The sequence below is a fragment of the Nerophis ophidion genome, linkage group LG01, assembly GCF_033978795.1.
Source record: "Nerophis ophidion isolate RoL-2023_Sa linkage group LG01, RoL_Noph_v1.0, whole genome shotgun sequence".
Lineage (NCBI taxonomy): Eukaryota > Metazoa > Chordata > Actinopteri > Syngnathiformes > Syngnathidae > Nerophis > Nerophis ophidion.
This window is the reverse complement of record NC_084611.1, coordinates 23,509,432-23,524,863: the sequence shown is the minus strand read 5'-3', so window position 1 is coordinate 23,524,863 and position 15,432 is coordinate 23,509,432. Positions and strand designations below refer to the sequence as shown.

The 15,432-nt window shown below is 40.1% G+C and overlaps 1 protein-coding gene across 1 annotated transcript in view; it reads right to left on the bottom strand.

The window, feature by feature from the left end:
* Positions 1-12,291, bottom strand: part of septin5a (septin 5a) — a 65,455-nt gene extending 53,164 nt beyond the window's left edge. The window contains exons 1-2 of the mRNA XM_061898878.1: positions 12,158-12,291; positions 12,015-12,028 (exon numbers count right to left, since the gene is read on the bottom strand). Coding sequence (XP_061754862.1) covers positions 12,015-12,028; positions 12,158-12,203 — 60 coding nt within the window. The 5' untranslated portion in view covers positions 12,204-12,291. The remainder of the gene's footprint in view (positions 1-12,014; positions 12,029-12,157) is intronic.
* Between the last annotated feature and the right edge of the window lie 3,141 nt (positions 12,292-15,432).

Sequence of the window (15,432 nt, the reverse complement as noted above, 5' to 3'; positions counted from 1 at the left end):
TCATGGTACTAATATTTACTCCGCCCCTTCTTTGGCAAAATCAATAAACAAATTATAATTATTGTTCCACATAACTACCAACGGTTTACTGCTAGTGCACAAAAATGTATCAGCATTTTTATATATTTATTATAGCGCACTACAATACAAGTTCTGTATGTTGCAAGAAAATATAGTGCCTTTTAATAGTTACATAACAAGGACAAGACAATATACATCCATTTTCTACCGCTTATTCCCTTTTTGGGGGTGCGGGGGGCGCCTATCTCAGCTACATCCGGGCGGAAGGCGGGGTACACCTTAGACAAGTCGCCACCTCATCGCAGGGCCAACACAGATAGACAGACAATATTCACAAAATATACAAATTAAAAAAAAGTTTTCTTGTAAGAGTCATTTATTTTCTAGTTTGCCAGCATTTTTTGGGGACACACTACTACTACTACTACTACTGGATCTTGCTGATTTAATGTTAACCATGAACAAAAACCACTTAACTTTATGAATAGTCCATCCATCCATTTTCTACCGCTTGTCCCTTTTGGAGTCGCAGGGGGTAGTATCAAATAAAATAAAATAAAATAATACAACTGAATAATGCTGAATGTGACATAATAGGAAATTGATGTAAATGCAACATAATATTTCCCAAAAAGTGACTACTACAGATATAAAATGTATATATATATTTTTTTTCAATATTGCAAGTAAAATTAAATAAAACACAGCAAAAAGTGTAATAAATCCTGGTACGACAAAAGAGGCAAATCTTTAAAAAAAAAAAAAAAAACTAATTCAAATAAAACAACTTGCCTGAATGTGATAATAGAGACCAACGAGTACCGTATTTTTCGGACTATAAGTCGCAGTTTTTTTCATAGTTAGCGACATATACTCCGGAGCGACTTGAGTGTGAAATTATTAACACATTACCGTAAAAAAACAAATAATATTATTTATCTAATTCGCAGAAGAGACGAAGAAAATGTCAGCAAACGTCACACACACGTCAACCAATAAGAATTTGGCGGGGGAGGGTCATGGCAGAAGTGCATTGTGGGTCATGGAATGCTAACTGCTATATGCTATATGCTACTGTCGTAGCTATTAAAATGGATCATTTCACTGTTGGCGGTAACTTATAAAAACTGAGAAGGGCTGAACAAAAATGGCTCCGAAAAGGAAATCATGAACTGCAGATTACAAGCTGGACGTAGTGAAATATGCAGCAGAAAACAACAAGAGGAAGCGGCGCATACCTTTGGAGTTGGCAGAGTTGTTTAGAAGCGACATCGAGGAAGAAGATTCCATGGGATTTATCGATTAGGAGTGACAGATTGTTTGGTAAACGTATAGCATGTTCTATATGTTATAGTTATTTGAATGACTCTTACCATAATATGTTACGTTAACATACCAGGCACCTTCTCAGTTGGTTATTTATGCCTCATATAACGTACACTTATTCAGCCTGTTGTTCACTATTCTTTATTTATTTTAAATTGCCTTTCAAATGTCTATTCTTGGTGTTGGATTTTATCAAATAAATTTCCCCCAAAAATGCGACTTATACTCCAGTGCGACGTATATATGTTTTTTTCCTTCTTTATTATACATTTTCGACTGGTGCGATGTATACTTCGGAGCGATTTATAATCCAAAAAATACGGTATGTTTAAAAGAGTAAAAAACAAGTTGACTTATTGAGTAAATAGGTTATTTTAAATAATCAAAATTTAAATAGAATAGGAGAAATCAAATAAATTAAATTTGTAACTTGGTCTTAGTCACAAAAATCACTAATATAAATGATCTTGTAAAATAGACCACTAATAAAACAAAATCTGTCAAGCCGTGACATGGATTGGTTTTGCTCCTTCGACGCAGAGGGAATATGGGACGAGCCAGGCGTAAGTTCAGGTACATAGTTATTTATTTATACACTTAAATACAAAAAGGCAAAACAAAGGACGCGCTCGGTGGCGGATAATAATCTATACTAAAACAGCACAATGGCATGACTATCTACAAACAAACAAAATATACTATCAAATATACACAATAAACCAAAAACTTGCACTGAGGCAAAAGATACAAAGATCTTACGTGGCGTGGTCAAAAATAGTTAGCAGCGTGGCAAGGCATGAAGGTCGGCAAGGCAAGGTAGGTGCGTGGTCGTGGTGAGTAAGCATTAGCAGTATGCAAGCAAGCAAAGTTCCCAGATCGATGAACAGAAAGCAAATGACTTAAATAGTAGCTGTGGTAATGAGAAACAGGTGCGGGGCTGAGGGCAGGGGCGTGACCAGGAGAACAGGTGGAAAGTAATGGGTTGCTATGGAAACAAACAAAACCAGGAAGTGCAAAACGGGAAACAAGAGTCCAAAAAACAAAACATAACATGATCAAACATAAACCCAGATTAACAGGCATGACAAAATCAAACATTTCAAAAATCCTACCTCACTAAAAATGTGTTTTAAGTGATCAGTGTGGGTATTAGAGATGCGCGGTTTGCGGTCTCATCCGCGGAGTCCGCGGATAAACCGCGGGTCGGGCGGGTGACATGACTAAAAAATAGATTTTAAATAGATTCGGGCGGGTGGCGGTTGAGCCATTTGGAAATATATGATATACATGGTTCAGAGATCGGTAACTTATACCGTTCAAAGAGCCACCTTGGACCCGTGTCACAAAGTGAAGAAGATATTAGTGGACGGAAACATTCTCAAGAATGTCTGCCGGCAGTCACCCAGTTAATAAGTATTAGGGCGTGCTGTGAAATCTTTGCCTTTGACGCCTTCTACAACATGTACAATTTACTTTCAAGTCCAGCAATATGATATGTGTGGCTTCCGTTGACACACGCACAGGCATACTGGGTGATAAAGAGTACACTAATGGTTGTGATATAAACAATTTTAACACTCTTACTAATATGCGCCACGCTGTGAAGCCACACCAAACAAGAATGACAAACACATTTCGGGAGAACATCCTCCCAGTAACACAACATAAACGCAACACAACAAATACCCAGAATCCTTTGCATCCATGACACGTCCTGAATATATACGCGAGAATGTTAGCGGCTCCCATTACCTTCTTTACTTTGTGACATGGGTGAAACTAGCTCTATTAGTGGTAAAGGTCGCCGATTACGGATATTTAACAACGGGCGGGTGGTTGCGGTTCTGATAAAATGTTGGTTCGGGTGGATTGTGGGTGGATGACGACTTTAGTGATGCGGTTGCGGATGATATAATTGCCTATCCGCGCATCTCTAGTGAGTATTCACCCACACGGAGCACACAGGCTTGTGCACGGTTCACAATCACGGCATCAATTTCATCACGTCGTTTCAAAAAAAGGAGGCAGTGTTGCCTGGCAACATTGTACTTCAGCACAGGAAGTGATGAAATAGGCCTCCAAGAAATATGAGCGCAATGAGGTTGCACTCTCTACAGTTGTCGTCTTTTTCCACATTGCCAGATGGCGATGATGATTTGTGTGGAACTGACAAGATGTAAACACTTCAGTATTCCAAAATGTTGCCTGGACTGGATTATGGAGTTTTTTTTGTATACATCTGCTCTGCAACCATCATACTAATCCGGGTTTTCTAGCAATATTCATAAGCTTGTGTGTGTGTGTGTGTGTGTGTGTGTGTGTGTGTGTGTGTGTGTGTGTGTGTGTGTGTGTGTGTGGTAACATTATGTGACCAAAATCATTACTGAATGAAGAGTATTTCGTTCAATGGTCTGGCTAGTTTATCTTCCAGAGGGAAAAACTGTAGGGCAAGGGTCAAAGGTTAATCAAGAGACTAAACCCCACCACCTGACAAATAGAAACACACACCTGTGCCGATAGTATTGGATGAAGTACACAAGAAGGTTGTTCTTCCAATTATAACTACTGTACTACTACTACACACACATTGCCCACAGTGACACTGCACATAAAATACAAAGAATATCCCTCATTTCCCAGAATTCCACATTATCCCAAGAGCGTATAAGTTTAGCTTCTGCATTTACATGCACATTTTACAGAAATGGCCTTCTCTTGTTACACTGCAAAAAATTCAGTGTTCAAAAACAAAAAATACAAAAGTTAGGGGTATTTTATTTGAACTAAGTAAAATTATCTGCCAATAACACAAGAAAATTCGGCTTCTCAAGACTTTCCAAAAACAAGTAAAATTAGCTAAAGACAATGAACCCAAAAATACATTCTCACTAATAACAAGTGCACTTTTCTTGGTAGAAAAAAAAGAGAGACCTTTTTGCTCATCCATCCATCCATTTTCTACCGCTTGTCCCTTTTTGGGTGGCGGGGGGTGCTGGAGTCTATCCCAGCTGCATTTGGGCGGAAGGTGGGATACACCTTAGACATGTCGCCACCTCATCACAGAACCTTTTTGCTCAATATGTTGAAAAAATATTCTTAAATTAAGTAAATGCTAGTGATGATATGTGCTCGACATCATGACATTTTGTTTTCATGCTTGAAGTAAGAAATTATTACTTTAAAAAAAGTACTTTTATACTCGTGAGTGTTGATGACACAGCTTTGAATCAGTTGATATTCTAGTTTTAAGCATGTTTTACTCAATATTGGTCATAAAATATCACCAACAAGTTGTAATATTTTACTGAGATAATTTAGGACTAAAACCCTTAAAACAGGGGTCGGGAACCCTTTTGGCTGAGAGAGCCAAGAAAGCCAAATATTTTCAAATGTATTTCTGTAAGAGCCATATATATTGTTTTTTAACACTGAACACAACTAAACGCGTGCATTTTTAAGTAAGACCAACATTTCTAGAGTATAACAAGTCTCTTATTCTTTGGAATAACATTGTTATTCTGATTCTAACTGTGGAGGGGACGTGGCCTGCGGGCCTGCAGCGAAGGAGGGTGTGCCAGGACCGGCCTCGAAATCAGCGACAGGTGCGTAGATGACCCTCAGGGCCTTGTTATCGAATCACCTGTCGCTCTGTTATAAGCAGCAGCCAGGAGGAGAGACGGGGTTGAAACTGGAGCCAGAGCGTGAGCGAAAACGAAAGAGAAGAAGACAATTGCTGGAAAGCAACTGAGTGACTTATTGAAAAATAAAACAATATTGTAACCCTGAAACAGGCTCTCATGTCCGTGCTTGGTGGTCTGAAGAACCCCCAGGAGGGCAAGCCCCACACTAACCAATAATAAATAAATTACTTTTTACCATTAACGCAACTTCTTGAACATTAAAAAGCATGAGAATGTTTTATATTTTGAACGTTGTTTTTAACAAGTGGAATTATTTATTACTTATCGTGTCAAGCGATGTCAGCTCAGATTTATCCGAGAGCCAGATGCAGTCATCAAAGGAGCCACATCTGGCTCGCGAGCCATAGGTTCCCTACCCCTGCCTTAAAACAAGTGAAACACTTTAACATAAAATCTGCTTAGTGGGAAGAATAATCTTATCAGATAGAAAATAAGCAAATATCCCCCTTATTTGAGATATTTAATCTTACTTAGGTTTAATTTTTTTGCAGTGTAAAAGTGCTGTCCCTCCAGTGGAGTGACTCACGCATGAAACTGCACATGAATATGCTGAATATGACCTATATTTTTGTACTTGATAGTTCTACAGGGTAAATGTTGGGTAATTCAAGTGGAACTGCACGCCTAACTGCATACAATACATTAACAATGTATAGATCCTATGGTCCCATTCAGATTAAAAAAAAACCTGTTCATTAGAATAGAATAAAGCAGGGGCAGCGAACCTATGGCTCTAGAGCCAGATGTGGCTCTTTTAATGACTGCATCTGGCTCTCAGATAAATCTTAGCTGACATTGCTTAACACGATAAGTAAGGAATAATTTCACTGGTAATCACAGTGTCAAAAATAACGTTCACAATATAAAACATTCTCATGCATTTTCATCCATCGAACCATCCATCCGGTTTCTACCGCACCTGTTCAAGAAGTCGCAGTAATGGTGAGAAGTATTTTATTTATTGTTGGTTAGCCTCAGAATAACAATGTTATTAAAATGAATAAGACTTATCATACTCTAGACATGTTGGTCTTTCTTAAAAATGCACGCATATAGTTGTATTCAGTGTTAAAAAAAAATAAAAATTAAAAAATAAATATATATATATATATATATATATATATATATGGCTCTCACGGAAATACTTTAAAAATATTTGGCTTGTATGGCTCTCTCAGCCAAAAAGGTTCCCGACCCCTGGAATAGATGGTAAAGCTACATCAATTATAACATATTGTTTTTTAATGACCAAAAATGGTTTATGGGAAACCTTTATCTTAACGGAAATTAATGCAATAACTAATGTTAAGATTTCCATTTGGACCACTGGCTCTCAATTTTTTATTGTTGTATTTTTCTACTAGATGGAGATACTTTACCCGCATTGATTGATTGATTGATACTTTTATTAGTAGTTTGCACAGTACAGTACATATTCCGTACAATTGACCACTAAATGGTAACACCCGAATAAGTTTTTCAACTTGTTTAAGTCGGGTCCACGTTAATCAATTCATGGTACAAATATATACTATCAACATAATACAGTCATCACACAAGTTAATCATCATAGTATGTACATTGAATTATTTACATTATTTACAATCCGGGGGGTGGGATGAGGAGCTTTGGTTGATATCAGTACTTCAGTCATCAACAATTGCATCAACAGAGAAATTTCGACATTGAAACAGTGTAGGTCTTATTTAGTAGGATATGTACAGCCAGCAGAGAACATAGTGAGTTCACATAGCATAAGAACAAGTATATACATTAGAAGTACATTTGAGTTGTTTATAATCCGGGGAGATGGGATGTGAATGGAGGAGGGTATTAGTAAAGTGTTGAAGTTGCCTGGAGGTGTTGTTTTAGAGCGGTTTTGAAGGAATATAGAGATGCACTTACTTTTACACCTGTTGGGAGTGCATTCCACATTGATGTGGCATAGAAAGAGAATGAGTTAAGACCTTTGTTAGATCGAAATCTGGGTTTAACTCTGGGTTTAATTCCAAGCATGAAGCAAAATTATTTCTACCGTTTTCTGCGAGGAACTGAAATGATAAGTATATATGTAAGGAAAATACTTATTGAAATGCATTTCACATAAATTACTTTACTTGTTTTTATTTACCGTATTTTCCAAACTATAGAGCTGTGTATATGCCGCGCCCGAAACATTTTTGCAAAATAAATATTTTCCATATAATAGCTGCATCGGACTACCGGCCGCAGGTACAGTATATACATTGCGAAATTAGCTATTTACGAATAAATATTTTTTAAATGTTTATCTACATTCCTTAATTGTTTCCAAACAGTGCCTGTGACACAGCAGTGAAATCATCATGGACCCACTTGCTGCGGAAGCTAGCTCTCCAATCAGCTAAATAGACTCAATAACTCCACAATATAAAAATAATGCCAATGTAAGTTAATAATACAAAACCCAAATCCAGTGAAGTTGGCACATTGGGCTCCGGAATACTTTAAAAAAAAAAACACTGTCAGTAACTACAGTTTGTCGCTACATCTGTAAATGCAAGTTAAAAATCTACTATGCAAAGCGAAATCCATTTATCAACAACACCCAGAAACACTGCTGGCTTCGCTGAACCCGAGCTCATCTGAGATAATCTGTGTCAGAGTTAGTTTGTGACGAACTCCAAGAAGGAAGCAGGCGTTGAGTAAGGAAACATGGTTTAATAAAACACTAAGACAAAACTAAACAAAAGGGGTAGAACAAAAAGCGCGCACGAGGCAGATAACAAACTAAAAGAGCTACAATGGGAGCTAGAAAACAAAAGGAGCTTAGCATGGAAGCTAGCAAAAACAAAAGGGCCTAGCGTGGAAGCGTGCGAGTAGCGAGCAAGAAAACAGAAATCGTTACGTGTATTACAAAGACAAATTGAAAGCAGAGAACAAAAGACAGTAAGCTACAAACTGCTACCGAAATATAGCTTACCGCTCAGCTGCAATGGCACGACACGACACGACAGGAGGGACAATACAGAAGTGACAATAATCCAGCACTGACTGGATGGGGACACAGGTCTAAATAGGACCGGGCTGATTAACAACAGGTGTGGCCAAGTGCCAATCAGCCGCAGGAAATACTACACACACACACAGAGGAAAAAGTAAGACACAAACAAACTGTCAGGGGCAAGCCTGACAGTCTGATGCAAAGTGAAAAAGTGTTCCGCGGTTTGACGAGTCCACATTTCAAAATGTTTTTTGGAAACTGTGGACGCGAGTCCTACGGACCAAAAAGGAAAAGAACCATCCGGATTGTTATAGGCGCAAAGTTCGAAAGCCAGCATCTGTGATGGTATGGGGGTGTATTAGTGCCCAAGGCATGGGTAACTTACATATGTGTGAAGGCACCATTAAGGCTGAAAGGTACATAAAGGTTTTGAAACAACATATGATGCCATTCAAGCAACGTATTTTTCATAGACGCCCCTGCTTATTTCAGCAAGACAATTCCAAGCCACAGTGTGGCTTCGTGGTAAAAGAGTGCGGGTACCAGACTGGCCTGCCTGATGTCCAAGTTCAAAAAAATTTACAATTTTCCCGAAATTCCCTAATACCATATTCTACTTACACATTTCTTGTCTGATTGAAAAAGTTCCAACACCAACCAGTTCAGCTCATTCAGGACATTCATGCTTCTAATCATTTTTTAAAAATCCCGCTTTTCCCAAAATTCGAGGACGTTCCTATAGAAATGAATGGGACATTTTTCCAAGTTGCCTAATTCCCACATTTCTCAAACGATTCAAGCCATTCCAACATCAACACATTCCACTCATCCTGGACATTCAAACTAACACTTTCCCAAAATCCAAGCCAAATTCCGTTTAACCTGGAAATTCCAACTCTTCAACATACAAACCATTTCAGCATTTAAACCGTTTCAACATTTAAACCTTTTCTACATTCACCCTACATTCTGTCAGCATTTCTGTTCAACTTCAGCGTTGGAGCATTGACACGCAATTCCTCAAGGAATTGCCTCTTTTAGTTATGTGTGCTATCACAGTGTTTTTCAAACTTTTTGGAGCCAAGGTAAATTTTTTGTGTTGAAAAAATCCAGAGGCACACCACCAGCAGAAATCATTAAAAAAACGAAAGTCAGTTGACACTAAAAAGTCGTTGTTGCAATTGTTGGATATTACTTTAAACCATAACCGAGCATGCATCACTATAGCTCTTGTCTCAAAGTAGGTGTACTATCACCACCTGTCACATCACGCCGTGACACATTTGGAGTTTTTTGCTGTTTTCCTGTGTGTAGTGTTTTAGTTCTTGTCTTGCGCTCCTATTTTGGTGGCTTTTTGTCTTTTCTTGGTAATTTCCGGTTGCAGTTTCTTGTCTTCCTTTGAGCGCTATTCCCCGCTGTTTTGTTTTACCAATCAAGAATAATTCAGTTGTTTTTATGCTTCTTTGTGGGGACATTGTTGATTGTCATGTCATGTTCGGATGTACATTGCGGACGGCGCATTTGCTCCACAGTAAGTCTTTGCTGTCGTCCAGCATTCTGTTTTTGTTTACTTTGTAGCCAGTTCAGTTTTAGTTCCGTACTGCATAGCCTTCCTTAAGCTTCAATGCCTTTTCTCAGGGGAACTCAGCTTTTGTTTATTTTTGGTTTAAGCATTAGACACCTTTTTACCTACACGCTGCCTCTCGCTGTTTCCGACATCTACAAAGCAATTAGCTACCGGCTGCCACCTACTGATATGGAAGAGTATTACACGGTTACTCTGCCGAGCTCTAGACAGCACCGACACTCAACCATAACACATCATTTGAGGACTATAACTAAAGTTAAAGTTAAAGTACCAATGATTGTCACACACACACTAGATGTGGCGAAATTATTCTCTGCATTTGACCCATTACCCTTGATGTGAGGGGAGCAGTGGGCAGCAGCGGTGCCGCGCCAGGGAATCATTTATGGTGATTTAACCCCCAATTCCAACCCTCAATGCTGAGTGCCAAGCATGGAGGTAATGGGTCCCATTGTTATAGTCTTTGGTATGACTCGGCCGGGATTTGAACTCACGACTTACCGATCTCAAGACGGACACTCTAACCACTAGGCCACTACTGGTTTGACAAGGAGTAGAACATGGATGGATGGAAATTACTGGTTTGCAAAAAATTTTTAAAGGGGAACATTATCACCAGACCTATGTAAGCGTCAATATATACCTTGATGTTGCAGAAAAAAGACAATATATTTTTTTAACTGATTTCCGAACTCTAAATGGGTGAATTTTGGCGAATTAAACGCCTTTCTATTTATCGCTCTCGGAGTGATGACGTCAGAACGTGACGTCACCTAGGTAGTCAACGCCTTTTTCTCCACCACATTACACGCAGCAAGTCAAATCAGCTTTGTTATTTTCCGTTTTTTCGACTGTTTTCCGTACCTTGGAGACATCATGCCTCGTCGGTGTGTTGTCGGAGGGTGTAACAACACGATCAGGGAAGGATTCAAGTTGATTTATGTAGCATGTGCATCGATTAGCATGCCGTGCTAATCGATTCTAACATGCTATTTAGGCTAGCAGTATGTACATATTGCATCGTTATGCCTCATTTGTTGCTATATTTGCATCCAGCCTTTCCCTCCATCCACATTTAGTGCCAAACAAACACATACCAATTGACGGATTTAAGTTGCTCCAGTGTCAAGAGATGCGAAAGTACCTCGTTTGGTTTTCACCGGCGATGCTACGACAGAGATGGAACAGAGATGGCAAGAATGTCTGGATATCCTGCGACACTCAAAGCAGATGCATTCCCAACGATAAATTCAACAAAATCACAAAGGTGAGGTTTTTTGATGTTGTTGACTTATGTGCTAATCAGACATATTTGGTCGCGGCATGACTGCCAGCTAATCGATGCTAACATGCTATTTAGGCTAGCTGTATGTACATTTGTAGTTGTATTTGCATCCAGCGTTTCCTTCCACCCACATTTAATGCCAAACAAACACTTACCAATCGACAGATTTAAGTTGATCCAGTGTCACAAGATGCGAAATTCCCGATCGTTTGGTCTGCACATTTTACCGGCGATGCTAAGGCAGACATGGCCGAATAGCGTCAATAGCTATTCGCTCAATAGCTTCAGTTTTCGCTGTTTGCCTCCATACTCCAACCATCCGTTTCAATACATGCGTAATCTGTTAAATGGCTTAAACCGCTGAAATCCAAGTCTGAATCCGAGCTAATGTCGCTATATCTTGCCGTGCTATCCGTATTGGCCTCACTGGATGACGTCACAGGAAAATGGACGGTGGCTTCACAGATAGCGAAAATCAGGCACTTTAAAGCTTTTTTTAGGGATATTCCAGGATGGGTAAAACATTTTTAAAAACTTTGAAAAATAAGATAAGCCACTGGGAACTGGTTTTTATTGGTTTTAACCCTTCTGAAATTGTGATAATGTTCACCTTTAACCCAAATAGGTGAAATTAGATAATTAGATAAAACACTGTGCTATCATATTAAAGGACATTGTCTTGGATGATATGCAGTGATTGTAATTGTAACAATGAAGTAGTGGGGGCAGGGAGTTGTCAAATGCACATGCATGGTCAACCATTACAAGCACTCAGAACCTGCAAACAGGGGCCAAGAAAGAGGGGTAACATGGAGGTCAATATAGAACCCTGGTGAAACAGAGGGTTTATATTCTAAAGGGCAATAAGAGAAGCAAACAGCGGACATGGCTAATAATATAGAGGGAGGAGGAGAGGATGCTGCTCCACATAAGCATCTAAAAATGAAAGAAGCCCACACAGCCCCTCCTCTTCCTCCTCCAAACAGCATCATCATCCAGAATGCTTAACAATCAGGGCTCCACGTTGCTCTATTTAAACAATTCATCGACAAAAACAGCCCAAATTCAATAAAGACAGTCAAACAAAGACAATAAATCAGATATCCTTACCTCGGCGCTGTCCTCTGTGAGCCATGATGGACGAGAGGAGAGGAGCAGGTGCCAGGATGCCCAGCGACGCCCAGTAAAGACAAGGAGCGGTCATTAAACGCATCATTGAGTGGTATTTGAATACAACTGGAAGGGAGACTCACCCGTTTTGACCGGAATGCGACTCTTGTATCTGATGCTGGCCGTCATGTCGACCGCTGTCCAGCCCGCCACTCGCCACGAGATGATCCACGCTCGCCTCGCGAGCCCGCAGCAGTGTGGGAGAGGGCCGAGCTGACGGATGTAAGCCACGCCTCCTGGACGACACTCAGCCAATTAGATGGCAAAGCAGTGCAAAAGCAGGAAGTGGGGGTTCTGTATGCTCACATATATTTATTGGATTCTAAATCCTGACAAAATACATTCTCTCCTTAAAGGCCTACTGAAATGAGATGTTTTTATTCAAACGGGGATAGCAGGTCCATTCTATGTGTCATACTTGATCATTTCGTGATATTGCCATATTTTTGCTGAAAGGATTTAGTAGAGAACATCAATGATAAGGTTCGCAACTGGAGAAAAGCCCTGCCTCTACCGGAAGTCGCAGACGATGACGTCACATGTTGATGGCTCCTCACATATTCACATTGTTTTTAATGGGAGCCTCCAACAAAAAGTGCTATTCGGACTGAGAAAACGACAATTTCCCCATTAATTTGAGCGAGGATGAAAGATTCGTGTTTGAGGAAATTGATAGCCATGGACTAGAAAAAATAAAAAAAACAAGTTAAGAAAACAAAACACGATTGCATTGAGACAGATTCATATGTTTTTAGACACATTTACTAGGATAATTCTGGGAAATCCCTAATCTTTCTATTGTGTTGCTAGTGTTTTAGTGAGTTTAACAGTAGCTGATAGTCGGAGGTGTGTGTCCACAGCCGGGCGTTGACGCGCAGTGTCTCAGGGAAGTCAACGGCAGCTTTATGGGCGGCACAAGCTCATCTGATCTCCGGTAAGAAGCGACTTTTTAACCACAATTTTCTCACCGAAACCTGCTGGTTGACATTCGGTTGAGATCCATGTCCGCTCTGATCCATAGTAAAGTTTCACCTCCGTGAATTTTAAACAAGGATTTTAAAGCTTCCCAACCCCGTCTTTCTACTTTGACTTCTCCGTTATTAATTGGACAAATTGCAAAAGATTCAGCAACACAGATGTCCAAAATACTGTGTAATTATGCCGTTAAAACAGACGACTTTTAGCTGTGTGTGTGTGCAGCGCTCATATACCTAACAGCCCGTGACGTCAAGCGTATACGTCATCATTACGCAACATTTTCAAGAAAAAACTCCCAGGAAATTTAAAATTGCAATTTAGTAAACTAAAAAGGCCGTATTGGCATGTGTTGCAATGTTAATATTTCATCATTGATGTATAAACTATCAGACTGCGTGGTCGGTCGTAGTGGGTTTCAGTAGGCCTTTAAAAAAAACTGAACAAATGTGATAAGGCAATTGCATTACCCCCAAAACGGGGCTTTTCAACTGTACAAATACAATAATATGTTTGTGGCCTCGGGGCTCCAACTGCAAAAATACATTGTCTGTTTTCACTCAGAGATGGTGCACATCAACTCAGGGGTGTCCTGAAATTCCATCAGTAAATTCCACATTCAAGGCTCAAACGTTATCTATAGCGGGGGTGAAACTGTGGGACGTTGTGAGCGGAGAAATTATAGGCCTACTGAAATGATATTTTCTTAACTAAAAGGGGATAGCTGGTCCATTCTATGTGTCATACTTGATCATTTCGCGAAATTGCCATATTTTTGCTGAAAGGATTTAGTAGAGAACATCCACGATAAAGTTCGCAACTTTCGGTCGCTAGCAGAAAAGCCTTGCCTCTACCGGGAGTCGCAGACGACGTCACATGTTTGATGGCTCCTCACATATTCACATTGTTTTTAATGGGAGCCTCCAACAAAAAGTGCTATTCGGACCGAGAAAACGACAATTTCCCCATTATTTTGAGCGAGGATGAAAAATTTGTGTTTGAGGATATTGATAGCGAAGGACTAGAAAAAAAAAAAAAAACGCGATTGCATTACGGATTCAGATGTTTTAAACACATTTACTAGAATAATTCTGGGAAATCCCTTATCTTTCTATTGCGTTGCCAGTGTTTTAGTGAGTTTAACAGTACCTGATAGTCGGAGGTGTGTGTCCACGGGTGTGTTGACGCCAGTGTCTCAGGGAAGTCGACGGCAGCTTTATGGACAGGGCAAGCTCAGCTGATCTCCGGTAAGAAGCGACTTTTTACCACAATTTTCTCACCGAAACCTGCTGGTTGACATTCGGTCGGGATCCATGTTCGCTTGACCGCGCTGTGATCCATAGTAAAGTTTCACCTCCGAGAATTTTAAACAAGGAATCACCGTGTGTTTGTGTGGCTAAAGGCTAAAGCTTCCCATCTCCATCTTTCTACTTTGACTCCTCCAATATTAATTGAACAAATTGCAAAAGATTCAGCAACACGGATGTCCAAAATACTGTGTAATTATGCCGTTAAAGCAGACGACTTTTAACTGTGTGTGTGTGGAGCGCCCATATTTCCTAACAGCCCGTGACGTCACATGTACATGTCATCATTACGCGACGTTTTCAAGAAAAAACTCGCGGGAAATTTAAAATTGCAATTTAATAAACTAAAAAGGCCGTATTGGCATGTGTTGCAATGTTAATATTTCATCATTGATATATAAACTATCAGACTGCGTGGTCGGTAGTAGTGGGTTTCAGTAGGCCTTTAAAAAAACTGAACAAATGTGATAAGGCAATGGCATTACCCCAAAACAGGGCTTTTCAACTGTACAAATACAATAATAGGTGAAGGTGGAGAGAGTCAGCTCCTTCAAATTCCTCGGCACCCTCAAATCAGCTGACCTGTCCTGGGCCTAAAATACAACTGTGGTCATCCGGAAGGCCCAGCGGAGACTCCACTTCCTGAGGGTGCTGAGGAAGAACAGACTGGAGAGGCAGCTGATGGTGACCTTCTATCACTCGGCTGTCGAGAGGCTGCTGACGTACTGCATAACAGTGCGGTACGCCAGCTGCACTGAAGCAGACAAACAGGCGAATCAGAGGGTCATAAAGTCTGCACAAAAATTCTTTGGCTGCTCCATCCCCTCCCTGAAGGATTTACATAACTCCCGTTGCCTCAAGACAGCAAAAACCATCACCAAAGACAGCACACACCCTAGCTACCACTTCTTCCACCTGCTACCATCGGGCAGGCGCTACAGGTGCATCAGAGCCAGAACAAACAGGTTCAGAGACAGCTTTTTTCCCCAAATCTGTCACCATGTTGAACTCTAACTTATAATAATAATAATTCACCCCTATACAATATCCTGCCCTAGTACCCTACTGTGCAATAC